At 39.4% G+C, this 26668-nt stretch overlaps 5 protein-coding genes across 5 annotated transcripts; 4 read left to right on the top strand and 1 right to left on the bottom strand.

Annotated features, from left to right (window-relative positions):
• The first annotated feature begins 5345 nt into the window (after positions 1-5345).
• LOC120357981 lies at positions 5346-6108 on the top strand. The gene is made up of 2 exons (XM_039450140.1): positions 5346-5744; positions 5940-6108. Exons 1-2 carry the CDS (start codon positions 5370-5372, stop codon positions 6090-6092), a joined length of 528 nt encoding a protein of 175 aa, XP_039306074.1. The 5' UTR covers positions 5346-5369; the 3' UTR covers positions 6093-6108.
• A 3870-nt stretch (positions 6109-9978) lies between these two features.
• LOC120357690 lies at positions 9979-15195 on the top strand. The gene has a single exon (XM_039448892.1). The coding sequence runs from the start codon at positions 9979-9981 to the stop codon at positions 15193-15195; it is 5217 nt and encodes a 1738-aa protein (XP_039304826.1).
• A 564-nt stretch (positions 15196-15759) lies between these two features.
• Positions 15760-16880, bottom strand: LOC120357691 (PHD finger-containing protein DDB_G0268158-like). The gene is made up of 2 exons (XM_039448893.1): positions 16572-16880; positions 15760-16397 (listed from the first exon to the last, which is right to left on the bottom strand). Exons 1-2 carry the CDS (start codon positions 16831-16833, stop codon positions 15760-15762), a joined length of 900 nt encoding a protein of 299 aa, XP_039304827.1. The 5' UTR covers positions 16834-16880.
• Positions 16881-22058: 5178 nt separating this feature from the next.
• Positions 22059-23846, top strand: LOC105205342. The gene is made up of 3 exons (XM_011174694.1): positions 22059-22662; positions 22771-23002; positions 23513-23846. Exons 1-3 carry the CDS (start codon positions 22059-22061, stop codon positions 23844-23846), a joined length of 1170 nt encoding a protein of 389 aa, XP_011172996.1.
• A 35-nt stretch (positions 23847-23881) lies between these two features.
• On the top strand, positions 23882-25422 carry LOC105205341. Its single transcript, XM_011174693.1, has 3 exons — positions 23882-24303; positions 24346-24884; positions 24962-25422. The coding sequence occupies exons 1-3, from the start codon at positions 23882-23884 to the stop codon at positions 25420-25422; spliced, it is 1422 nt and encodes a 473-aa protein (XP_011172995.1).
• The last annotated feature ends 1246 nt before the right edge of the window (positions 25423-26668 follow it).

A 26668-nucleotide genomic window follows, 5' to 3' on the forward strand; every position in this document is an offset into this window, starting at 1 on the left:
TATCACCTCCACAAGGGCGCGCCGCTCCGCCGCCCACGCTGGACACCCCTCCAGGGTGTGCTGGGCCGTGTCCCGCTCCTCTGGGCAATGGTGACATTTTGGTGTGGCCTCCCGCCCGGTCATCTCGTGCAGGTACTCTCCGAAACAACCATGCCCGGAGAGCACTTGCGTCATATGGAAGGTCAGGCCTCCATGTGACCTTCCCAGCCACTCTTTTAGACCGTGCTGGAAGGCCTCCACCACCCTTAGGCCCACCCTGGCGTGTGGGAGCCGCTCCTGCCAGTGCTGGATGACGCCCGCCTTGGCCAGGTTTCTCCTAGTCTCTAACATTTGGGGCGTCACCATTGTACCATCCCGGGCCAGCTCCTCCTTCCACTCGTACGTGTCGAGGAACGTGCCCGCCACGTACACCCATGGAGCTGACCCGGCCAGCACCAGAGCGGCGTCCCGAGCCACGATGTTGTACGAGCGTGCAACTCTGATGGCCATTCGGCGCTGTTCTCGATACAATACATCGAGGTTGCGCCTGCTGGCCACCAGAGACTCATACCACACAGGGGCACCGTACAGCGCGATAGAGCGCATCACACCCATGTAGAGGTGACGCGCCTTCTCTGAGGGGCCCCCCAGGTTGGGCATGATGCGACCAAAGTTTGTGATCGCTCTGCCCAACCTAAAGGCCACCCACTCAAAGTGGGGACCGAAGGTTCACTTCGAGTCCAGGATCAGTCCCAGATATTTCATCTGGGACTTCACCCGGACTCGAGTGCCTTCCACGTCAATTGTTTGCCATCGCGGGCCCGCCTTCCTGGGCCCCCCGAGCCACAGCGCCTCCGTCTTGTGCAAGGCGACTTTGAGGCCCAGGGAGCGGATCCTCCTTAGCATCATTGTGATGCCGCCAGCCGCCGTTCGCCGCACCTCTCCCCAGCTGACGCCGGAGATCACAATGAGGGTGTTGTCGGCATAGCATACCAACGACACCCCCGCCGGGGTGCATCGATTGATGGCCCAATCGTAACCAATATTCCACAGGAGTGGTCCGAGGATCGACCCCTGCGGAACACCCCGTGTGATCTTCCGGCTCATGCGTCCCCCGTCTCTGTTGCCGCAGGTGACAGAGCGGCCCTCGAGGTAGGCTTTAATGGTCTCCACGAGGTACGGGGGAACGCCCTTCCTAAGAAGCCCCTTCCTTATACTCCTCCAGGGCAGAGTGTTGAAGGCGTTTGATATATCCAAGCTGATAGCCAAAACCACTCTGCCCCGGGAGACCGCCTTATCGACTAGGGATCTCAACCGCCGGATGGCTCCGACGGTTGATCTCCCCGGTCTAAACCCGAATTGGCAGTATTCCAGGTCGGGGCCCACTGAGGAGAGATGCGCCGTGATTCGGTCGGCCAGGACCCTCTCGTACAGCTTACCGACCTCATCTATAAGGCAGATGGGTCGGTAAGCCGACGGATCGTTGGCGGGCCGGCCCTCCTTGGAAAATGTACTTACCTATACTATCTTTGAAATTATTAAAATTATAAAAATTATTGCTATACTTCTGTACTTGTATATCAATTAACTTATCAATATGTAATGTGACACGTATGTACGTATATATATGATTCAATATGGCGACGCTATGGGCCTAGTTCTTCCTATGGACAAACACGGCAGAACGCGGAACATTTTTCGTGACCAACTTTTTTCTCCCCAGCCTATGCAGTTCCCTCTCCTTAATCTTCCTTCATGCCTTTTGAGATAATCATCGACATCTATAGTAATTGTATTCGCAAATTTTCTAAGCAATTAGAGTTAAATATATTCTTGGCTAAAATGTAGACACATATACACATCAATATTCATATACATATATTTATATACATGTATATATTTTTTTATCGCAATTTAAACATATGTATGTATGTATGTATGTATGCATGTTGCATGTATGTATGTATGTATGTATGTATGTATGTATGTATGTATGTATGTATGTATATACACTTAATCATCAGGTTTGGCGCGACTTAAAAAGTAATGCGTCTAAAAAGCCTTAAAATTAAGAATTGAGAAGAATCGAACAGGAAATTTTCCAATCACTGCAGAAGGGCTCGACAAATTGCAGAAACGCATTATTGGCTGCATAGGACTAGAGTACGTCAAGGGTAGTCGAGAATGTGTATGCCAGAGGAAGAGGTACATGTTCATATTCTTTTATTTGCATTGTGTTAAGTTAATTTGGCCAATATTTGGATTATTTTTTTTCATTGCGCTACGTTATTTTTTCTGTTATTTTAAACATTTCATTTTTTTTTATCAAGGAACATCAAATACAACTAGAAAGTAGTAATAATAGCGTTCTGCAAATTCTTCCAACAACAATATCACTAGCAGAGATAATAAACCAGGATACAAATAATAGTGATGATTAAATTATACATATGTCATGTCCGCGATGCTGCGGATATAATTTTTTCGACACCGATATTGAGCAGACTGGCAAGCCGACATTCACTAACAAATTCAACTGTCAGGTCGCATTCTTAACATTTTCCAGCGCCGGATAGTCGCGGCAGAGTGATCTGCACGCACGGCCAGTAAGTCGTAAAATCGTATTTAACATTTTCCAGTGACAGAGGGTCGCTAGAGAAAAACTGCGCCCACGACACTTGAAAAGTAATAAAATCTCAATCCAACATTTTCCAGCGCCGGATGGTTGCAGCAGAAAAGTCCGTTCACACGGCACTTGAAAGCTACCGCGACAGAGAAATTTGTCGCGCGACCGTTAAAGTTATAAAATCGTGAACTGACATTTCCTTGACATTTTTCAGTGCCGGATGGTCGCGGCGGAGAAGTTCGCTCGTACGGCACTTGAGATCTATAAGTTTAAGTTTCCTTATTTAAGAAATCCGAGTGGTGGTTGCATCAGCAGCAACCTTCACTAAGAGTACCGACTTGCCGCGCTTTTCTCAGAGCTTTGTCTAAAAATTATATTGTTACGTCCGTCGGTTACACAAACACTCTCGCACGCTCTCACACAAAAGGCACTCGCGTGCGATAAATAATAAAGCAGAATCTTTGAAAAAACTCCAACGTTTATTCTACACGTCTGTCACCAAAAGACCTCTTCAGACCTCAACAACACGAACATCGCCACTAATAGACAAAAGACGTTTATAACATAATCACAGATATCTATACTAAACTAGATCGCTAACCTGTGGCATTAGCATATGACAGTATTGAGGCAGGAAGGATATCCGGTTTCAGCCATGTTACCTACAACAAAATGGCCACTCCAATGCCGCTCTTGCTTGTCATTATGGCACGATATCGAAAAAACACACTCGATAATCGCAATTAATATGCTCAACGGTGCTCAGCGGTTAACCGGTTTAGTTGTCAAACCTGTCAAACACATACGCACTAACCTAATCTACGCGTAGGCGCCATTTTCTTGTTGGGTAAGATGGCCGAATCCGGATATCCTGCCGGACACAGCTATTCAGCCGAAGGTAGCGATCTAGTTGTTAGATAGATATCTGTGAACATAATACACGCCTATACCGGGCGTAACAATATAAATAGGGATACAGCCCGCGACTCCGAGCAGTTCGAACTCGACAGTTCGAGATCAGGGCTAGTGTAGCCGGAACGGTTCCGTGTCGCAATTGTAGCGAGCGAGTTCTCCCCGAGCTACTAGTTCGCTCGGGAAGAACGCGCTAACCAGTTCAAGCGAGTCTTTCTATTTCCAAGATCAAGTTCAAGATCAAATCCAAATCCAACATTAACATCAAACCAATCCCATTTCGAGATCCACTCTAATTTTAATTCCAATTCTAATTCGAGATCCACTTTAATTTTAATCCTAGTTCAAAATCCATTTTAAGCTTAATTTTAATGTAGTCGTAGCTTTAAATTGTGTCATTGTAACCCGTTTCTTTTACCCTTCATGCTTGTAGTAATAAAACGGTAGTTCACACATACACAAACGCTTTTGCTCAGTTTCCACGCTTACTTTCCTCGCTTCCATGCATGCAACACCGCGAGTGTAGTGAATAATCCGAGCCACTACGGGCGAGACCTGAGAACAACCGGACAGCCAAGAGGGACGGGGGCATCCATTACCTGACCGGCGCAGTTCGCAACCAAGGCAACAGCTTCAGGGCCCATCGTCATCCCAATAGGCGTCACCGAAAAGATAAGTCACAACGCCCCATTAAAACAAGCATGACAAATAACCCATATTTCTCAACCCGAACCTCTTACTTCAGCTGGCTTAACTCCGCGCTCTGTAGCCTAGCCACCTTCCACCAGCACCAGATTAACCGCACTATCGTTTGCGACAGGTGCCAAATTAACTTACCCCCTCGTGACCGCGTATATTACGACTCGATCACGCGTCACCGTTTAATTGTCGGCAGGAACGAAGAAGTCATACGGTGTTCGTCCTGCAATACTTTAATCTTATATCCGGAGACCGCGGTTGACTGCGTCGAGTGCTACAAAGTACTAAACAATCTCGCGCGTCAATTATATATAACGGAAGATAAACCGTATCTTAAGTCTGAAATCCACAGTCATTGAAATCGAGGAAACTTACACGTGCCCGCTCCCCGAGGAGTAAATCGGAACATGTGCCCTCGCTCGCGCTTTAGCATTAAATCGGATTGCACCCAGCGCAAGGCAGATCGTGTATTCAGGGCATGGTTACGCAGCGCGCAGTGTGTGACCTCGTTATATTTTTACAATCGCGAAACGGCAATAGTGTGTCTTAAGTGCAAGAGTAAGCACTCGAGTGTTACAAAAAGTGATTACTCCGGGGTAATCACACATTATATTAATCTCGGACCCGTATATAGCCCTGAAACGTGCAATCTTTGTCGCGCACCAATAGCTGCTCGGCGTCACGTTCTCGATTGCGATCGTTGTCCTCGAGCTAGAGGAATTCGTCGCATACTTAATTCGAGAAAACGACAAGTCGTAAAATGATTCTGACGCAATCATTTTGGCACTCTCGCGGCATCCTTTCTAAGGCGATATAAAAATTCCCTCTCGATCTCCTATCGCGGAGAAATCGGGCCCGTCCGCCGGTAAATCCGGCCACGCGATCCGCCCCTGAGCTGTGGGGTCGAAGCTCGTGTTTTGAAAACAGCCGGCCCCGCCGAAACGCGCGCTCTTTGCCGACTCGGCACCGCGCTCGGTCGGGACGTAACACATACAAAAATATACACGTGCGTGCGCGCGCGCGCGTGTATGTAAAATGTGTGTGTGTAAAATAAGTTATAAAATATACGTCATAACTTATTTATATATATTTAGAAATGATGATATGTATTTTATAATTCACGCAAAAAGCTGAAGATTACAAATTACAATATATGTTTGTATTTACAGACTCACGTGTGATTGAAGTGGGAGAGAACAAAGACTTGTTATTTATTGAAGTATTACAATGTTTTCCGGACGATGAGCAAAGTATGATGGGACCAGAAGGAATATCTACAGAGAGACCGATGGAAGCAAGATCCCGAGAAGAAAGAGTAGAAGATAGATCAATTACAAGGAAAAGAAAAGCAACCAATACATCGAAAAAAACGAATAATAGTGCATTTTGTAATCTCTTTCTCTTGTTACAAATTACTACTCATTTAAATTATTTTACAGAAAGAAGAAATGAACAAATCAGTGTGCAATTGTATGAAGCACGAGACAAATTTACACATATTGCTGAAGGTCACGCTGCAGCTTTACAGGTAACATATTTATTATTTTTTCGCAATGTGTATCAATATTCGTTTATTGTATTAAAAAATTTGTTTTCTTTTAATATTTTTGAAACTTTCATGGGTATTTTTTTCAAAAAAGTTAAGCAATTTGCGAATTATTTTTATATTTTAAAACGATATTTCAAGACACAACTGTATATCTATTTTCATCTTTTGTTACAGATGTTTGCGGAGGCTTCGATGAAACATGCAGAGGCTGCATTATTGCAAGCGGAAAACGAACGAGAACGCAATCACCTGGAACAACGACTAATATTGGAGGAAAAGAGATTAAAAAATGAGGAAAATTTAATAAAAGCGTTAAATAATGTTTAAGAAATTATAAATATAATATTGATAGAGTAAATGCAAATACATTCCTTTATTATTTCAGAATCATTAAACACTTATTAATGCTATTTAATTAATAATCGGATTCAATCTAAGAGGTAAAGCTCTTATGAAAGTTTATGTTATTTAAGTCATGTTATGTTAAAAAGAAGCATAAATAAATATTTATAAGAGGTTTACCTTCGTAGATTGAGTTTCATTATTAATCGTTCTCTAAAATTAAAAAAAAGGAAAATTTTAAAATATAATTTTTATTTACACTGTGTTTGTTATAGGATTTATTCTATTTAGAGCATCAAATGAGACGCTTTGAACATAATCAGAGAAGAAATTGGCGAGAGTTACACGATTCATTTGATCTCTATGACACGGAATTTATGAGACTGTACAAAGTAAACGCAGATATTGTGATAGAATTAACCGAGGCAAATGGTATTAGGAGTACAAATTGAAAACCGCCGTTTTCCAGTAGATGGCGCCAGCGGTAAATGCTGACGCCAAATGTTAGATCAAAAATTTTAAATGTAAGGTTGGGCATCTGGCAACAATTCCTTATCATTGCAGTTGTGAATTTTTATCGGCGTTATATATTTTTTTTGTGATCGAAAATGTCGAAATTTGTGCCCAATAAGCGTCATTTGCGGGAAGTTTTGCTTTTTGCCTTCAATTCGAAAAAATCTGCGGCTGAGGCGCGTGATTGAAAAAACTTATGGTGAGGCTTCCATTAGTGAAAGAACCTGTCGAGAATGGTTTCAACGCTACAAAAGTGGTGATTTTGGCATAAAGAACAAGGAGCGTCCCGGATCGGTGAAAAAGTTTGAAGGCGCAAAGTTAGAGGTATATTGGGGTGAAACCATCACAGAACGTCGCTATCAAGCACAACTAATGCGTTTGAGCCAAGCATTGCAGGAAAAACGGTCACAATAGAGCAAATACACGAAAAAGTGATTTTGCTGCACGACAACGCTCGGCCACATGTTGCTCAGGTCGTTAAAACCTATCTGGAAACATTGAAATGGGACGTCTTACTTCATCCGCCGTATTCTCCTGACATCGCCCCTTCAGATTACCACTTGTTCCGATCAATGGCGCATGGCCTGGCTGAACAGCACTTCCATTATTACGAAGAGGCCAAAAACTGGGTCGATTCGTGGATCGCTGCAAAAGACGAGCAGTTTTTTCGACGCGGGATTCGTATGCTGCCCGAAAGGTGGGAGAAAGTAGTGGCCAGCGATGGACAATACTTTCAAGAATAAGTATGTAACCATTTTTCAACAATCAATCCTCAAATTTTGACAAAAAACGGCGGTTTTCAATTTGTACTCCTAATAATATGTAACATCATTTAAAGTCTTCCGTATTGCCAAGCAATAAAACGCTCTTGTATGCGTACAGCAAGAGGCGGTCCTTGCAACTGTCTGTCTTCAGGATGATGTAAAATATTTGGCTTATGATACGCTGCATTTTCCATTTCTATGTCTTCATCTTGTATGCCGTGTGCAATTCTCATATTGTGCAGTACAGCACAAGCATTTACAATTTTTCCGACCATGCCTGGTTCGTACATTAGTCTTCTTTGAGACAATAGATATCAAAATACTGCCTTCCAAACTCTAAATAAGCGTTCTACGCAGGATCTGGTACTGCATAAATCCTCATTGTATTGGAACCTAGGTGCCTGGTATTTCGTGCTTCAGAGGTGTCATTAGCCATGATTCGAGTGTGTATCCATCGTCACCTATACAAATCGCAGAATCCTTTTGGTAGCTTATTACATTTCTCGGTTTTTTTTCCATGATTCTCCACCAATTTGAAGATAAAAATTCGTTAATAATATTTTTTTGTAACAGCATCTTCGGAAAAAATTCATTATCTTTAATTTTAAATGCCATTACGCCTGAGAGATATTCAGGATAACTGTTAGATATCTATTCCTCGGCGATATCTTTTTGTTTGACACTCAGATATTGCCTGTTAAATTTCGGATTTATCATATGCGCTAGTAAATGAACCGGTGTAATCGCTTGATTGAATCGTTTTTGAAAAAAAATTTTATATGATTGTAAAACTTCTTCATTTAGTAAATTAGATTACACTTTGACTGCCTCCGATATGTATGTTGACTCACGCTGCAGAATGTTTAATATAGGAATTTACAGCGAATCGGTATATTTAGAAAAACAACTACCGACAGTCGCTGATGCGACTGTCGGTAGTTGTTTTTCTAAATATACCGATTCGCTGTAAATTCCTATATTATTTAAAATATTTGCAATCAAATTATCAAACTCATTTTCATGCTCCAAAGCAATTTCTCTATATTTTTGATAATTTGTGACAAAGGTTCTGACGCATTCTGGATGTAAATTCCATTTGGTTTTGTTAGGGATTTGTGGCATAAGGCCATTTTTTTTTAGCCATCCATGTGCTTGGTGTACGAAAATACTTTTGAATTTTAATAATCCTCTGCAGTATGGTCTGAGGGCGTTACATCTTTTTCTACTAAATTTAAGAGATGTGCCGAGCATCTATACGCAATTAACTTTGGTTGTTTTTCTTTTAAAATTTGCCACATTTTGGACATTTTATTTTTATTATCCGTAACTACGGTAATAGTATATTACACTACAAGGGCCGAAAGTTGAATTTTCGGCCCTGCGCGTCATGATGCGCCGAGGCGAAGCCGAGGGCATCATGACGCGCAGGACCGAGATTTCAACTTTTGACCCGCGTAGTGTATACGATTTTTTTTCATAGCCGGTCGAAAGTACGTTATTAATTTTATTTTTTTTCACTTTAAATGTTGATGAGCATGTTTTTGATGCCTGCCCTCGACATTTGCGGCACGAGCGAAGCGAGTGCTGCTGGTCGGGGGGGCAGACATAAAATACATTCGAAGAGTCAAGTCCTGTCATATCTTTTAAAAATAAATTAATTCCATTTTATCAAAGATGTCTTTATTTTCTTTAGTTTAACAAATTATATTAATTATAATTGTTGAGTTTACCATGATTTAAATTAGCCGCGCATGTATCGTGACGTTTCACTAGCGCGAGAGCGCCATTCATGTATCACTAGCGCGAGAGCGCCCTTTACGTCTCACTAGCGCGCCCGCCATATTGCGTTCATTTTAGGGGACTTCGCTTCGTCTGTGTGTGTGAAGTCGGCCCCTCCACTAGTTTAGTTCTCACGCAACCTCAGAGAGAGTCACATTCTTTTACGGTTGACAATAAAAATTTATATATTTATTAATTTGTGTCACCATCATTTCAAAATCGCAAGAATAAGCGTCCAAGTACGCAAACGACGCAAGTCGCCGAGGATAGTGCAAATTCCCTCGAAATAAGACAAAACATTGGTCCTTCGAGCCGGATACGTCGTCGTAAAAGATCTCTCATACAACGCGTGCACAGCCATATTGGCACGCGTCTAGAAGCATAAATCCGAATGGTATATTCGGTGCGTGAGCTGGAAGCACATATTGCAATTATCAGCCTAATTCACATCGGCCTGGAATCTATCGTTTTCGGACATAACCAAAGACGGCTGAGACATACACCATAAAAGGTTGGCGTTACATATCACGCGCTACAGCATCTCAAATTGTCGCAAGCTCGGATCCGCCATTACGGACGCCGAGCATTCTCGAAACTTCCATACCACTGCATGGAGGATTAACTACTTCGACGGAAGGAGGTTTGGACAGCGTAGACGGGACACACTCAAGGCTACAGCTGGCATTCATTGAAGCATCAACACACGACTGCATTGCTGCGTCGACGACTCGATGTAACATACGTAACAATACATTGGTATACATTGTCATACACACGTAAGTCAATCGTTTTCAGTCATTGTATAAAAAGGCGCGATGAGTCTTACGGAAGCTGAAGCGAAAACACGGCGAACGAGCATAAAGGGCTCGGTCACGCGGCTCAAAACATTTCTAGAGTCCGCACAAGCGTTGCGTGCAACGAAATTTGAGTTAATTGAGCGCAAGAAAAAACTAGCGGAGTTATTCGAACAATACGACGAAGTGCAATCGCGACTCGAATGTTTAGCGATAGACAAGGACACGACTGTGACTGCAGCATATGTGGAAGATCGTGCGCGGTTTGAAGAAGCGTATTTTCAACTCATGTCTTTACATGAGCAGCGCATTAATGTAATTGAACAATCTCAGATAGAATCACGACCGAGCACTAGTGTGTCTAATCAAGTAGTTACGTCTCAACATAATTCAGACTCAAATATTCGATTGCCGAAAATACAGTTGCCTACTTTTTCTGGTTCGTATGAAGAGTGGTACACCTTTCATGATTCATTTGATAAACTCATTCACGCTAATGAAAAATTGTCGTCTATTCAAAAATTCCATTATTTGCGCTCGTCATTAAAAGACAAGGCGGCGGAAGTTATTAAATCTTTCGATATCACAACAGATAATTATGCCGAAGCATGGCAATTGTTAAGCGAACGTTTCGATAATAAGAGGCGTATAGTACAAACACATATTAAGGCGATATTTGAGATTGCTCCAATTCATAAAGAAAATTGCACAGCATTGCGTGGGTTACTCGACAATGTGCTTAAACATTTCAGGGCTCTTAAGGCATTACAGAGACCAGTTGACACATGGGATGATGTGATGGTTCATCTGGTGTTGACTAAGCTTGATTCCACTACGATCAAAGAATGGGAAACGAGTTGTACAGACACGACAATACCAACATTCAAGGAACTTACAGATTTTTTGGCAAAAAGATGTCAAGCCTTGGAAACGATATCAAACAAATCAACAGGACGTGTGAACTCTGATGTAACGAACAATTCACAGAAGGCCAAATATCCTACTGCGCACGTAGTTACAAATAATCAATCTTGTATACATTGTAAGGGTAAGCACTTGATTTTTCAATGTGAATCATTCCGTAATCTTCCTGTCGAAAGGCGTTTTGAAGTCGCTAAGAATGCACATTTATGTATCAATTGTTTAAAGGCGGGATCACATCAGGCTAAAAATTGTACAGCTAGTTCTTGTCGTAAATGTGGAAAGACACACAACACATTATTACATTTTGAAGCAAAAAAAGATCAGCAACAGACAGCTTCACTGTCTAAGGCAAATGAGTCTTCATCTGACTCGCCATCGCCGGTAGTAACTCAATGCACTCAGATGAGTAATGCTTGTAATGTTTTGCTTGCCACCGCTATAGTCAGTGTGTACGATTCCAGAGGACAAACCCATGGTTGTAAAGTTCTATTAGATAGTGGTTCGCAGTTGAATTTCATTACAGAAAATTTTGCAAATAAATTACAACTTAATGTACGAGATTTTCACATTTCAATGTCTGGTGCAGCAGAAGGACAATTCGAATCAAAAAGAATAGTCAATGTCACTTTTCGATCTCGAGTTAATGCATATACTAAAACTATTGAATGCATAATCCTTCATAGTATTATACAAAGTATTCCTCAAGAATTTCATCCGATGTCAGATTATAACATCCCGTCAAATTTAGCACTAGCAGATCCTAACTTTAACATTCCAAGTGATATTGATATGCTCATCGGAGCTCCATTATTTTGGCCACTTTTATGTGTCGGTCAGATTAAATCGTGCAAGGCTCATCCTACGTTGCAGAAAACAAAGCTAGGGTGGGTGGTCGGAGGTCCATCGTTCGATTGCTCGAATATAGCGACACCAGTCTGTCACGTTACTGCGGTCGACAAACTAAATGACTCCATTTCGAAATTCTGGGAGGTTGAGCATGATATTTCTTCTGCTAATACAGCACCTCGTACTCTCAATGAACAACTATGTGAAACGCACTTTCAACAGAATGTTAGGCGTAACAAAGAAGGTCGGTTTATAGTTAAATTACCTGTGAACGAAGAGAAAATTCAGCAATTGGGCGACTCGATGGAGATCGCAAGGCGTCGCTTTCTTAACTTGGAAAGGCGTCTAACAACTCAACCCGCAGTCTATTTACAGTACAAAAATTTTATGCGAGAATATATTAACTTAAATCACATGCGTGAAATCAAGGATCTTACGAACGACAAACTCTCGTATTATTTACCGCATCATACGGTTATTAAAGAAAGTAGCACTACGACTAAGTTAAGAGTAGTGTTCGATGCGTCGTGCCGGACCACGTCGGGATTATCATTGAATGACACACTGTTAGCCGGACCGACAGTTCAAGACGATTTGTTTTCGATCCTCACGCGTTTTCGTATTCCTCAATATGCAATGACTGCTGATGTTTGTAAAATGTACAGGCAGGTTCTTATCGATGAATCCCAGACATGCTTTCAACGTATCTTCTGGCGTGAATCTCCACAAGACGATTTGAAGGGTTTTGAACTCCTTACACTTACATACGGAACAGTTCCGGCGTCGTTTTTAGCTATTAGAACTATTAGAAAACTTGCAGAAGATGAGGCAGAATCATTTCCCATTGGATCAAAGGTCACCTTACGTGATTTTTATGTAGATGATTTATTGACAGGAGCGTCTACATTAAAGCAAGCATTAAAGATCAAGGAGCAAGCCACAGAACTACTTAAACGAGGTGGATTTGAATTAACGAAGTGGTCATCAAATCATGCATCTTTGCGAGATAGCAAGGTGCCTTGTAGCAAGGAATTTAGTTTAGCTGTTGATCATAGCAATGAGACTAGAGCTCTCGGTGTAAGTTGGAATTGCGAATCTGACATATTCAAATTCACAAGCATAGGACATCATCAACCGTTGGAAAAGCCTACCAAGCGTAGCATTTTATCCAGAATAGCTTTGATATTTGACCCCTTGGGGTTGTTGGGTCCATCCGTTATAATTGCCAAGCTTTTGATGCAAGAGTTATGGCGTTCTAAACTAGATTGGGATGAGTCTATATCAAATGAATCGCATACACTTTGGAGGGAATACGAAGGCAAGTTGCAAATACTTAGGAATATCGGAATACCACGCATGGTCGTGTGTAATGAAATGCAAAATGTAGAAATTCACGGATTTTCGGACGCGAGTCAACAAGCTTATGGGGCATGTCTGTATGTTAAATCTATTTCTCGTAATGGTCAGGTTGAAGTTCGCCTGTTATGTTCCAAATCCAGAGTGGCTCCCCTTAAGGCTTTATCCATACCACGTCTCGAGCTCTGTGGAGCATTGTTGTTAGCTCAACTTACACTAAAGGTAAGGAGTTGTTTACCAGTAGTGATAAGGTCTATGTATTTTTGGACTGATTCTCGTATTGTATTGTGTTGGTTACGATCATGTAGTCGTAAATGGACACCATTTGTAGCTAATCGTATAGCGGAAATACAGCGTCTCACTGACATTAGCGATTGGAGGCATGTGCCTAGTCTTGAAAACTCTGCTGATCCACTTTCTCGAGGCGTTATGCCTGACTTATTAGGAGACCTAGATATATGGTGGTTCGGACCATCATGGTTGAAATTAAATGAAAACGAATGGCCTTCTGAGAATTTTCACACATCAGACATAGAACTACCCGAAGGAAGGGTTGCAGCATTAGTCAGTGGTATAGAAGCTAAACCACAATATGACATTTTTAATCGTTTTTCCAAGTTTTCACGTCTTATACGCGTCGTTGCCTTTTGTCATAGATTCACAAAAAATTGCAAAATAAAAGGAATAAAAATGTTACACGTGAATAATAAAGATTCAGTTAAGGTTCAACCTTTAACGATTGAAGAGTTGGAACAATCTCGAATAGCGTTGGTAAGGTTAGTGCAGCACGATGCCTTCAAGGCGGAAATGCATTCAATTAAGGTTAATAGATGTTTAAACAAAAACAGTAATATTTTAAGGTTAAAACCTTTTATAGATATGCATGGTATTTTAAGAGTCGGTGGTCGATTGGTCAACGCGGATATTTCTTATCAATATAAACATCCTATTCTTTTGCCAGGCAAACATGCCTTTACACAATTAATTATTAAATACGAGCATGAGCGTCACTTACACGCGGGAGCGCAAGCTACCTTGTCAGCCATTCGGCAAAATTATTGGCCAACGTCAGCTCGAAGTACGGTGCGAAGCATGATAAAAAAATGTGTTACATGTGTGCGTAATGCTCCTACATTAAGTAACACATTAATGGCAGATTTGCCTGAAACACGGGTAAGATCGGTAAAATATGTTTTTCAAAAATGTGGCGTTGATTACGCAGGGCCATTCCTTTACAAGGAAGGTCAAAGAAAGAACTCTAAAACCATTAAGTGCTATATAGCACTATTTATTTGTCTAGCCACTAAGGCTGTTCATATTGAGCTAGCGGCAGATTTGTCCTCAGAAACATATTTGAATGTATTTAAGCGATTCATAAGTCGGAGAGGACGCCCCACCGACATATATTCAGATAATGGGTTAAACTTTGTAGGAGCAAAACGTGAGTTAAATGAATTGTATGAATTATTTAAAACTGATAGTCTTAAGCAAAAAATTGTCGATTTTATGGCCCTGGAAAAAATAAAATGGCATTTTATCCCACCCAGAGCTCCACATATGGGTGGCATTTGGGAGGCGGCTATTAAGAGTACCAAATTTCATTTGAAGCGTATTACTGGCGAAGCATCTTTGAAACGTGATGAACTGCTCACTTTGTTGACACAGGTAGAAGCTATATTGAACTCTAGGCCACTCACCCCTTTATCCAACGACCCCAGTGATTTGAATGCCCTTACTCCGGCACATTTTTTAATTGGATGTCCAATCACGGCGTATCCTGAGCCTAGCCTTGAAACTTTGCCCATCAACAAATTATCACGATGGCAACGTGTTGAAAAATTAAAACAGTATTTCTGGCGCCGTTGGGTGAAAGAATATCTTCATACGTGCCAATCACGTATTAAATGGAACACAATTAGCAAACCCATCAAAATTGGGCAGATGATATTATTACAAGAGGACAATTTACCACCACTATGTTGGAGTCTGGGTCGGATAGAGCAGATTCATCCGGGTGATGACGGTGTTGTTCGCGTCGCCACCGTGCGAACTCCTAAGGGAGTGTATAAGCGCCCAATCACGCGGCTGTGTGTTTTACCCGTGGAGGAATAAGCATCAGAGTATATGTATCATCTTAGTTAAACTTATACCACTGTACTTTATGCGTGTTTTGTTGTATTCAATTTTTCGTTAGTGTATAAGTTAGCGATCCACATGCCGTGTGCAGTTTTTTTTTGTCGTTTCTTTGATGTTGAAAGCTGGTGCTTTCAAGGGCGGCGGTATGTTGAGTTTACCATGATTTAAATTAGCCGCGCATGTATCGTGACGTTTCACTAGCGCGAGAGCGCCATTCATGTATCACTAGCGCGAGAGCGCCCTTTACGTCTCACTAGCGCGCCCGCCATATTGCGTTCATTTTAGGGGACTTCGCTTCGTCTGTGTGTGTGAAGTCGGCCCCTCCACTAGTTTAGTTCTCACGCAACCTCAGAGAGAGTCACATTCTTTTACGGTTGACAATAAAAATTTATATATTTATTAATTTGTGTCACCATCATTTCAAAATCGCAAGAATAAGCGTCCAAGTACGCAAACGACGCAAGTCGCCGAGGATAGTGCAAATTCCCTCGAAATAAGACAAAACAATAATAAAATTTATAAAACAAAACATATTATAACCTAAAAACTCTTATTGCGTTTTTTTTTATCGTTTTCATTTTCATTTGAATTATCACAATTATTAATGAAATTTCCATAAAAAACACAGTTTTCAAACTTAATATTAGAGCAGTTAGAAATAATATCTTCGGTAAATATACAGTTTTGAAAATTCATAATTTGATTATTAAAATTTAAATTTGTAGATAAGCATTCTGATGATAGTTTACCAGTATGAGTATTAGTTTCATAATGTTTTTTCATTTTTAACGGTGGTTCATTTTCTTGTTTTTTAACAAAGAGTGATGGAATTGGTGGTAATGACATAAAATGAGTTGAAGGTAATGGTTTATTAGATTCTGTTAGTACTTTTCTTTTTGTCTGTGTTGTAACCGAGGTTATTGGAGGTTTTGTTGTTGTTAACTGATTTAATTTATCAATTGCTACTAGATCATCTTTACTTATTATAAAATCATCAGAAAAATCATCGGAATTATCATTTGGTTCAGTAGATTTCAAATTTTTATTTGCAGTTATTGTGCCACTAGAATAATTTTTACTAGTCGATGGTTGTGGATTCAGATGATCATTAGATACAGTAGCATTAGTAATACGTTCATAAATTTTTTCTCTATTTTTTAACGAATTTTCGACGTAACCTGTAAATAATTAAATCATTTATAGGTAAGATATTATATTAAGGTAAGATATTATATTAAGATAAAAATGTGTAGTATCTGAATAGTTAACAGAGTATTAAATTTTTATGTATTTATACAACTAGTAAATGATAGGAAATATCTATAATTTAATTAAATAAATAAAAAAGTAACCTTGTGCTATTGTAAGTGACTTCCATCCACCTAGTTGTTTAAGCATGGTAGTGCTTGCTCCTGAGTTGGATAAAAGCGTAGCACCCGTTCTACGAAAGCAATGACCGGTGTACTGTTTTGGATTTTCTAAATTAAGGTATGCAGCTATAATTTGAGGTGTCTCCCCAATTTTATTCTTGCCAATAACCTGACGTTGACACTTCCCTTTATGATACTGGATAAAAAATCTATCAGTAAATTGATCTTTAGGCCTCAGTGACATGTACTGAGTAACTTTCTTATAAAAAAGGTCTCCAATAATAAATTGTCGAGACATGTCATTTTTTGATTCATGAATAGAAACAAGATACTTATTACCGTTGTTTTCTACATCTTGAATTTTAAGTTTCGTAAGTTCATCACATCTAAGAGCTCCACATATGCCAAAGATTAAAATAACCTGCAATTATTATAGTAAATCGATTTACATGTCATGATGAATTAATTTATTATTATTAATTAAAGTATGCATTAAAAAAATGAAACATTAAGCAATAAATAAAAATTAATATAAATACTAACCTTTGAAGCTAAGTGAACATAGTCTGGTGCATTATTAATAAATTTTAAAATTTCATCCCATTTCAAGACCGAGGACTTTTTCGGTTTGTATCCTTTAGAGTTATTTTTGACTAAAGCTTTCAAGTTAAGAAAATTATTTATGTTAACATTGTCTCTTGTATTTAATGTACTTTTTAAAATTGACCAAACACTCCATATAGTTGACGGCTTTAATTTTTTAGATAGTTCCTTAAAATACACAATCAAATTATTTTCTGCAGAGTTTGACAGTAAAGTTTTGTATTCTATCTGCCACTTTTTATACGTGTCGTAAACAAGATTGTATCGATCAACAGATTTCTTTGGTAACGTATCTGTATTTATTATCAATCGCGCTTCTGCATCGAAATTTCGTATAACATCTTCCTCGTCTACGGATTCATCAGATGACGTATTGTTCATTTTTGCTGGGTTGTTGAATTGACTTTAATAATACTTGAATATTAAATTAACTGACGACAGCACAATATTGATAATGATTTTTAAGGTTAGAGGTAGCAACAGTAATGACAGCGGTTAACAATTTGTTGTAGCGACAGAAGAAATAGTTCCTAGTTACGAGTATAAATGCGCATGAGAAATTCTTTTTCTCCCGGCGTTATAGAGGGCGCGCGTGTACTTCTCACAGGGAGTAAATGTTAAACTTTTGTCCCTGCTATTAGGGACGAAAGTGCGTACTTTCGACCGAGGTATGAAGAAAAAACCTTTGCGTCGTACTTTTCTTCACATTCTTTTATACCAGTTTCTACAACCTCAGCACATCTTTTCTTCTCTGAATCATAACCATTAAAAAGAAAACTTTCATTACCCATATGCAAACTTATTGCCTGGATAGGATTATTTTGAACATTCGACCAATCATCTATCCTAAGTATTACGCTTTTTGATTGAAACTTTTCTTTTAGATCGACTTCGGTTTTTTCATATGTGGCATCCAAAAGTTGTCCTTCGATCATTTTTGATAAAGGAGGTTTATATCCTGGTCGTAAATTTTGAATCATTGTTTCAAAACTTTTTAGTTGTGCAGCATTAAATGGAAGAGTTGCTGCGTAAAAGAATTCTGCAATACTCTGATTGACTTATATTTGTTGAAGGCTTGTATAATAGTTTTAATAACAAAATTCGTAATTGCGTTCTGAACTTTTTTCTTTTTAATTTGAGGTGAATCATGCATATCTGTTTGCTTTTGGTTTTCCTCTAAATAAATGAATATGAAATATTTGTTATTATGTTTTTTGTTTAATACTGATATAAATGATAATTGCAACTATTTGATTTTACAATTTAATGGTATGTTTTATAATTATAGATTAAGGTATTGTATAGCATCAAACCTAAAACTAAAATTTATAAATAATAATTTGTAAATAATAAAAACAATGCATTTAATTAACATAAAATGTTATTAATAAAATTAACTAGTTAATTACAATAAATTTGAAATTTATTTAAAATAAGTTAATTAATTAAATTAAAATATTACTACAATATCTACAATATGCTTTTACTTAAAAATTTTGTTTTTACATAACTTTTAAAATTTATTTAGCTAGTTGAAAAAAAATTTGAGAATAAAATTTCGAGTTTATACTAAGAATTTTGAATTAAAAGTTGAAAGTGCTCATATTGCATATTATTATTGGACAAGAAAGAACATTTTTCAAACAACTGCAAGAATCAGATAAATTATTTATAGTGATAATAATTTCTAAACAATTTTACCTGTTTCCACAGATGTCATTTTTGTTTAGGATTTTTCAAATAATACCGAGACTTCATTGATTGCATTATTTTCTTGGCAATTTCGAGCTTTATATTATTGTAAATGAGCTCAAATTTTTTCAATTTTGCAACTAATTTGGTCATTGCAATATTTACACTTACATTTCGAATCGCCATCTATTTTTAAAACTTCAGTCTATTCAGTGGCATTTTTTCTACCACGTCCTGTTGACATATTGGTATGTAGAATTTTAATAAAAAGTGAAAACTCTTTATATTAAAAGGTGCGGCTAAGTACAGTTTATAAATCGTTCACACTTTTTAAGTACCTGCAGCAGTGTTTATTATAGTATTACTCGACTGAAACTGAGATCTGAGCTCTTCAGCATCTCAGGCTAACAAACAAGAAACGTTCTTTATTCGTTTGATTAATTTGTTTAGCACCGATCGCAAATCTACGAAGCGCAATTGCTGGGCTGTGTTCGAAAACAGGACTCGACATGTTTCGGTCGATTTTCAGATTAAAGTTTTTTCCTTACCTTATTACCCGCGCAATCCAAATGCCGATTCTGCAAATTTTTTTCAAATTTGCTGTCTTGACCTGTGTCTTCAACAATTATTGAACGATTTCTCTAAACTTTTAGATTTGTCTGGTCGAAACTACGAAATACTTGTATAGGAAAAGCCATGAAACTTGTAAAAGTTAACCGTTTTTTATGATCTAACGAAGTATTGATTGGGATTTGTTCACGCTCATCATTAATCATTTCTATCACATTGCATTCATTTTACGTTTTGAAAATAGCTCTCAGGACAGCAACTCAACCCTCAATAATCGTGGCAGCGATAGATGTCGTCGCGAGCGTCGACTAGTTCCGTCTAGCGAGGGATATCTCTCTTGTCCGTCGTCGTTGTAGACACCTATTCTTTTTCTGTTGTTCTGTACCCGAGCATCGAGAGCTTGTAAAGGTTTTGTTTTCGAATTCAATTTTGCTATTTAACAAATGGTCTTTCGAGCCGGATCGAGGTCGAATCACAGTCCAGATACGATTCGAGTCTGATTCGGAAAATACGTGAACGCATTTATGGCAATTCCACAAGACAAGTTAACCAAGCAATAGATCCAAGATGTCGGAAAACGCCGGCAATCTGAGGAAGGCACGTGAATACGTAAAGGCGAAGCTCACAAGGTTGAGAACGCAAACGCTGCAAATTGTCGAAGAGAGAGGCGAGCTTGACAAGGAGCAAGCCGAGTCAAGGTTAGAAAAGCTAGAGGAGATTTATCGAGGCTTTGAGGCTATCCAAACGCAATTGCTAGAGAAGGTGAGCGATCTCAGCGAAGACGACACCGCGGAAGAAGAGGTATTTGAACAGAAATACTTCGAGGTAAAATCTGTATTAAAACGATTTTTGAGAGTGCCATCGGAAGGTATCGAGTTAAGCGGTACAATCGTTCAATTGTTGCAACAGCAATCCGAGCTGATACAACGTATCGGGAGCGGTGCGCACAGCAATGTGTCGGCCATGACACCAAGTGAAGAAAACGAGGCAATCGCGGCCATTCTTGCACGCCAAACAGACATTCTCGATCGCGTAGCCATTACAGCAAATTCGCATAACGTCGACAATAGGGTTAAGCTCCCTACGATAAAACTTCCGCAATTTGACGGTAAAATCGAGGAGTGGAAATTCTTTTTTGACAATTTTTGTTTCATTATACACGATAAGCCACATTTGTCGGACATTGAAAAATTTCAATATCGTCGTCTGTTTCCGATGAAACCGCGAAAATCATCGAATCGACTGAATTAACTAGCCAAAACTATAGAACCGCGTGGGACTTATTGCGACAGCGATATGACGATCCCAGGTCACTCAAAAAGAAGCACATTCAATGCTTATTTGCCATGCCCGCAGTAACGAAGGAGTCCTCGAGGGCACTTCGTGAATTAATAGACTATGCTTCCAGGCACTTGGGTGAGTACTAAATGTTCTAGGTTCCCCTACAGAAGCTTGGGACGAGCTTGTCTTACACATGATAGAAACAAAGGTTGACGTCAAAACTCTTCGTGCTTGGGAAGAAGAGATAAAATCTAGCGAGAATTCTAGTCTGGCAGACATGTTGGAATTTCTTAGAGGAAAATGCCGAACGTTAGAGCGGATTGAGTCAAGGACGGTCGATAAAATAGAAAAGCCTAACAAAGAAGGTGAGCAAACAAAGGATCTGTAACGACAGGTATGAAATCTCAATTGTATAACAAAGGCGAGTCAATTGAAAAAACAACGTTAACAGCCTCATTAGGCTCCGGTAAGTGCTATTTTTGCAATGATGAAAATCACTTTATCTATTACTGTGACAAGTTTCTAGCATTATCGGTACCCGATCGCATCAATGAAGTCAAACGTTGAGACTTTGCATAAATTGTCTTAGAAATGATCACTTTGTTAAAAATTGTAAAATGGGTCATTGTCGAAAGTGTACGCAAAGGTACAATACATCACTTAGCGCAGGAAAATAAAGCATCTATAGATAAACCAGTCATTTCGCAATCTCAAGATGAAGCAAACAAGGAAAAATCGGTAAATAATATGTCGGTGCATCATGCTTCAAATAATTCCTGACGTCACGTGCTTATGGTCACTGCTGTCGTTGAAGCTATTCGGCGTGATGGTTCCGTGGTTCAATTGCGTGTGCTTCTAGATAGCGCGAGCGAAGCCAATTTCGTAACAAGAGATATACACAATAAGCTAGGATTAAAACGATGCAGAGTTTCAGAAATCGTTTCCGGTTTGAACGATACAGAAAACAAAATTTACAATTCGTGCGATGTGCACATTAAGTCAAAGCATTCCAGTTTTGAGACGAACGTTCAATGTTTTATCGTGCCAAAGATTGCTAAATGTCTGCCATCCATGAGGATAGAGTATGAGCAGTCGAAAATTCCGAATGACATTAGTTTGGCTGACTCTGAATTTTACAAACTTGGTCCAATAGACATGTTGCTAGGAGTGGAATTTTACTATGATTTGCCAGAAACGGGCAAAATCTATCTTGGTGAAAATCGGTTGATTCTGCAAAATACCAAATTTGGTTGGGTGATAACTGGCTCCATACAACCTACCGCGTTAAAGGATTAATTCCACAAGCAAGAATCATTATGTGCGATGATTTGTTCCTTAAAGTCTGAAGATTCATTGAGCAAAGATCTTGAAAGATTTTGGAAACTGGAAAGCTATGATGATAATAAGATAGGAAACCTATCCTTTGACGAAATGGAGTGCGAGCGACATTTAGAGCGAAATACTACGCGAGAGGATGACGGTAGATTCATTGTAAGGTTGCCATTTCGCAAAAAAAACAAGCTTATTGGTAACAACAAGGAAATAGCATTGAGACGATTGTATCAACTTGAACGCAGGTTCAAGGGCAATAACGCCTTTTATACTCGATATGCAAAGTTCATGTCCGAATATATCGAATTAGGGCATATGTCGATCGCAAGCAAACCTTTAGATAATTGCGAAAACATGGTCTATCTCCCTCACCATGGAGTGCTCAAAGAGAGTAGCAGTAGTAATAAGCTACGTGTTGTGTTTGACGCATCGTTTAAAAATAGTAAAGCTACGTCACTGAATGATGCTCTTTTTGTCGGGCCCACGTTGCAAGACAATTTAGTTGACATTGTTATTAGATTCAGATTTTATGATATAGCGATAACTGCCGATCTGCAAAAAATGTATCGCCAAGTGTCGGTACACAGCGACGATCGTAATTTTCAACGCATTCTATGGAGGTTCTCAATCCCGTAAGATGATCCCGTAAGAGAGTATCAATTAAATACGGTTACCTATGGTTAAGCGTGCGCGTCATATCTAGCGATACGATGCTTGAGGCAACTCGCTACTGAAGGTTCAGAGTGCTATCCATTGGCAACTCAAGCGTTGTTAAATGATACGTACTTGGACGATATAATTACCGGTGCAAACACGATCAAGGATGCACAAATTTTGCAAAAGCAATTAGTCAATTTGTTATCCAAGAGAAAATTTGAAGCCCATAAATGGTGTTCAAATTCGAGTCTTGCATTAAAAAATGTTCTTACAGAATTGTGAGAGTCCAGTACAAGTTTAGATACAGAGACAAATGATGTTATCAGAACATTAGGTCTCGAATGGAATCCTAACTCAGATGAGTTTTGATTCACGGCTCAAAAAACATTAAGTGCATCCACAAAGCGTGAAATTTTGTCGGCTATAAGTAAGCTTTTCGATCCTCTAGGATTAATCGGTCCAGTTCTGACAAGCGCAAAGATTCTGATGCAAGGTTTATGGAAAACTAAGTTGGATTAGGATGATCCTCTCCCAGAAACAGTTTTAATTAAATGGCAAGATTTTCAATCGAATTTGATTGACGTAAATGTATTGCGTATACCGCGATTAGTTATTAACCATTTGGGAAACAGTCGAGTTTCAATATGTGGTTTTTGCGATGCATTCGAAAATGCATACAGCGCATATCTTTATATAAGATCTATTAATTGTCATTCTAATGAGATATTTGTCAATTTATTATGTTTAAAGACGAGAGTTGCTTCCCTAAAAAGGCAATCAATTCCTAGGTTGGAATTGTGCAGCGCAGTATTGTTAGCAAGATTAATTAACAATGTAAAACGAACGTTAACTGTGCCCATTGACGAAATACGTGCTTGGTCGGACTCGATGGTGGTCCTTTACTGGTTACGAGGAGATTCGAATCGATGGAAACCTTTCGTAGGTAATCAAGTGTCTGAAATCACCGACATTCTGCCGGCTATACATTGGAGACACGTGAAAAGTTCTGAGAATCCCGCGGATTTAATATCCAGAGGAGCTACACCTACACAACTTCTAGATAATTCGCTGTGGTGGCACGGCCCCAAATGGTTGTGCGATCCACCAGTGAAGAGAAATTAATATGCCAGATTGACGACGATTTTGCTTTCGCCAAGATGGAGTACAAGAAAAACGCTCAAATTTGCAATTTGAATTTGCATTCAGTTCCGAACGATGTCATTCACAAGATTGTCGAGGATTGTTCTACATTAACAAAAATTGTACGATCATTAGCCTATTGCTTCAGGTTCATTTCGAATTGTCGCAAGAGTCCAGACGACAGAATTCTAATCAGGTCGTCTATGTCAGAATTGACAGAAACTCATCAGGCAATGATTAAGTATTCGCAAAATCTTCACTTCAAGAAGGATGTAATACAATTGCGAAATCATAAGCAGTTAATCCGAACTAGCCAGTTGCAGCAACTGCACGCTTTTTTGGATGAAAACGGTATCCTTAAGGTGAGCGGTTGCCTTTATGAAACGCCTTCGAACTTCGCGAGAAAGCATATTACTACCTGCCAAATGCAAGATAACTCGTTTGATTATTGAAAGGGAACATCGTGCTCTATTACATGCAGGGCCGCGCTGCTACTCGCTTCAATACGTAGACAATACTGGCCATTGAACGCCAGGAACTTGATTCGTCAGATTTGCCGTGCTTGTGTATGGTGTGTTAAAAACAATCCAAAGAGATTAATTCAAGCAATGGGATCGCTGCCAGCCGATAGAAGCATCCAACCTTCCAGAGCATTTTTGATCTCAGGAGTGGATTTCGTAGGTCCGGTCGTCACGCTCGTTAATAAAGGATGTGGCAGAAAAATGTGTAAATCGTACATAGCTTTGTTTGTCTGCTTTGCAATCAAGGCTGTCCATTTGGAAGCCGTCAGTGAACTATCCACGGCTGCACTTCTAGCCGCTTTACAAAGATTCGTGGGACGAAGAGAGTTGCCACGCAAGATTTGCAGTGATAACACCACGAACTTCGTGGGAGCAGATTGTGAACTTGAAGAATTTTATTCATTTGTTCGTACCTCTATCGATAGAGCTGTAGGTGATACCTTGCAAGAGATGAACATCGAGTGGAGCTTCATTCCTCCATATTCTCCCCATCTGGGAGGTATATGGAAAGCGGGAATAAAATCCTGCAAGTTTCATCTAAAGCGAGTAATGGGCAATACTTTATTCACATTCAAGGAGTTAACAACGGCGTTAGTTCAAATAGAAGCCTGCTTGAACTCCAGGCCCTTGTCGCCTTTATCGTCGGATCCTTCGGATCTACAACTTTTGACTGCAGGTCATTTTCTGATAGGCGAACCTTTAACGAGCCTACCAGAAGTGGACTTAAACTTAATAGACTTGATCGCTGGGAATCAATACAAAGAGCCGTTCAAGGATTCTGGCAACGATTGGCGACGGAGTATATAGCCAATCTGCAAAGTCGCACTAAATGGAAGAAGACTAAGAAGAATCTCAAGATCAACGATTTTGTATTGCTACAGGAGGATAATCTTCCCCCTCTGAAATGGAAGAGTGATCGTGTGATTGAAACGCTCGCTGGCAAAGATGGTCTAGTGCGAGTGGCCACTGTTCGCACGGCTAATGGTATCGTCAAGCGAGCCATCACCAAGTTATGCAAATTACCTGTGGACAAATAAAGATTAATTGCTTAATCTTGGTGGACGGTGTGTTCACGCTCATAATTAATCATTTCAATCACATTGCATTTATTTTACATTTTGAAAATAGCGCGCTGTCAGGGCAGCATCTCAACCCTCAATAATCGCGGCAGCGATAGATGTCGTCGCGAGCGTCGGCTAGTTCCGTCTAGCGAGGGATATCTCTCTTGTCCGTCGTCGTCGTAGACACCTATTCTTTTTCTGTTGTTCTGTACCCGAACGTCGAGAGCTTGTAAAAGTTTTGCAATAAAGGTTTTGTTTTCGAATTTAATTTCGCTATTCAACAGGATTAAAATACAAAATATGTCAATTTAAATTAAGTTTTATTGTGTTCTTTTACTTTATCAATTCTACTATACATTATTTATTTTACAAACAAAACAAAATAAAAGTTAAGGCTCTTATAAGTGAATTAATTTAAAGAAAAGTGAGCTCAAGAGCCGCGCAGGATGTCGGGTGCAAATAAATAATAAAACTCTTCAATGTCAGGCAAACGTTTCGACCTTTAATAACGGACTTCCTCAATGATAATACAATTCTATAAAACAAACATCGCACTAATTAAGATATAAATTTATCACAATAAACAAATAAAGAACAGAAATAAGAAATGAAAACAAGTTACCGAATAGATAGAGATTGTGCAAAACCGTGGTGTACATCTTATTACAACGTCTTAGAATAAAAAAATTATGAAAAACCTTACAGAGCGTGTGCCGAGACAAGAGTTTTGTGAAACCGCATAGTTGGTTGCTAGCAAATAAATAAATAAATAAGAGAAAGATATTAAAATGATGACTTTAGAACTTGTGACAAACAACCATAAAAATTAATTGATTAAAAAAGTGAATAAAGGGAAACTCAATAAAAAATTAAATAAATAAATAAAAAAGAATAAGAATGGAAGCTGTACAAGTCATTAGATAAAAATTGTAAAAAAACACTTATATAAATTAATGTAAATTCAACAAAATGGGGGAAAAAAGAAAATAAGCTAAAGCGAAAATTATATACAAAATACCTCTAAGCACCAAAACTTGTGTCACAGCCTTGAGATGGGATGTTACATCTCGGTGAGAATAGATACGAATAATAAGGACCGAAATGAGATAGCCTCGATGGCCCGAACAGAAGGAATAGAAGAAGGAGGGGTGATGAACCTAAGAAGGGGAAATACGCTCGAGGATAGGAAGATACGCATCCGAGAGAAGTTCCGTGTCGCTTT

The sequence above is a fragment of the Solenopsis invicta genome, chromosome 5, assembly GCF_016802725.1.
Source record: "Solenopsis invicta isolate M01_SB chromosome 5, UNIL_Sinv_3.0, whole genome shotgun sequence".
NCBI lineage: Eukaryota > Metazoa > Arthropoda > Insecta > Hymenoptera > Formicidae > Solenopsis > Solenopsis invicta.

Coding starts and splice junctions, on each gene's coding strand:
- LOC105205342 (XM_011174694.1), top strand. CDS start 22,059: ATGATTTGTTCCTTAAAGTCTGAAGATTCATTGAGCAAAGATCTTGAA. Junction 22,663..22,770: donor GTCGGTACACAGCGACGATC/GTAATTTTCAAC, acceptor CGTCATATCTAG/CGATACGATGCTTGAGGCAA. Junction 23,003..23,512: donor AAAAATGTTCTTACAGAATT/GTGAGAGTCCAG, acceptor ATCAATTCCTAG/GTTGGAATTGTGCAGCGCAG.
- LOC120357690 (XM_039448892.1), top strand. CDS start 9,979: ATGAGTCTTACGGAAGCTGAAGCGAAAACACGGCGAACGAGCATAAAG.
- LOC105205341 (XM_011174693.1), top strand. CDS start 23,882: ATGGAGTACAAGAAAAACGCTCAAATTTGCAATTTGAATTTGCATTCA. Junction 24,304..24,345: donor TGCCAAATGCAAGATAACTC/GTTTGATTATTG, acceptor TATTACATGCAG/GGCCGCGCTGCTACTCGCTT. Junction 24,885..24,961: donor ATATTCTCCCCATCTGGGAG/GTATATGGAAAG, acceptor TTCACATTCAAG/GAGTTAACAACGGCGTTAGT.
- LOC120357981 (XM_039450140.1), top strand. CDS start 5,370: ATGTTTGTATTTACAGACTCACGTGTGATTGAAGTGGGAGAGAACAAA. Junction 5,745..5,939: donor GTCACGCTGCAGCTTTACAG/GTAACATATTTA, acceptor CTTTTGTTACAG/ATGTTTGCGGAGGCTTCGAT.
- LOC120357691 (XM_039448893.1), bottom strand. CDS start 16,833: ATGTCACTGAGGCCTAAAGATCAATTTACTGATAGATTTTTTATCCAG. Junction 16,398..16,571: donor GTCACTTACAATAGCACAAG/GTTACTTTTTTA, acceptor AATTATTTACAG/GTTACGTCGAAAATTCGTTA.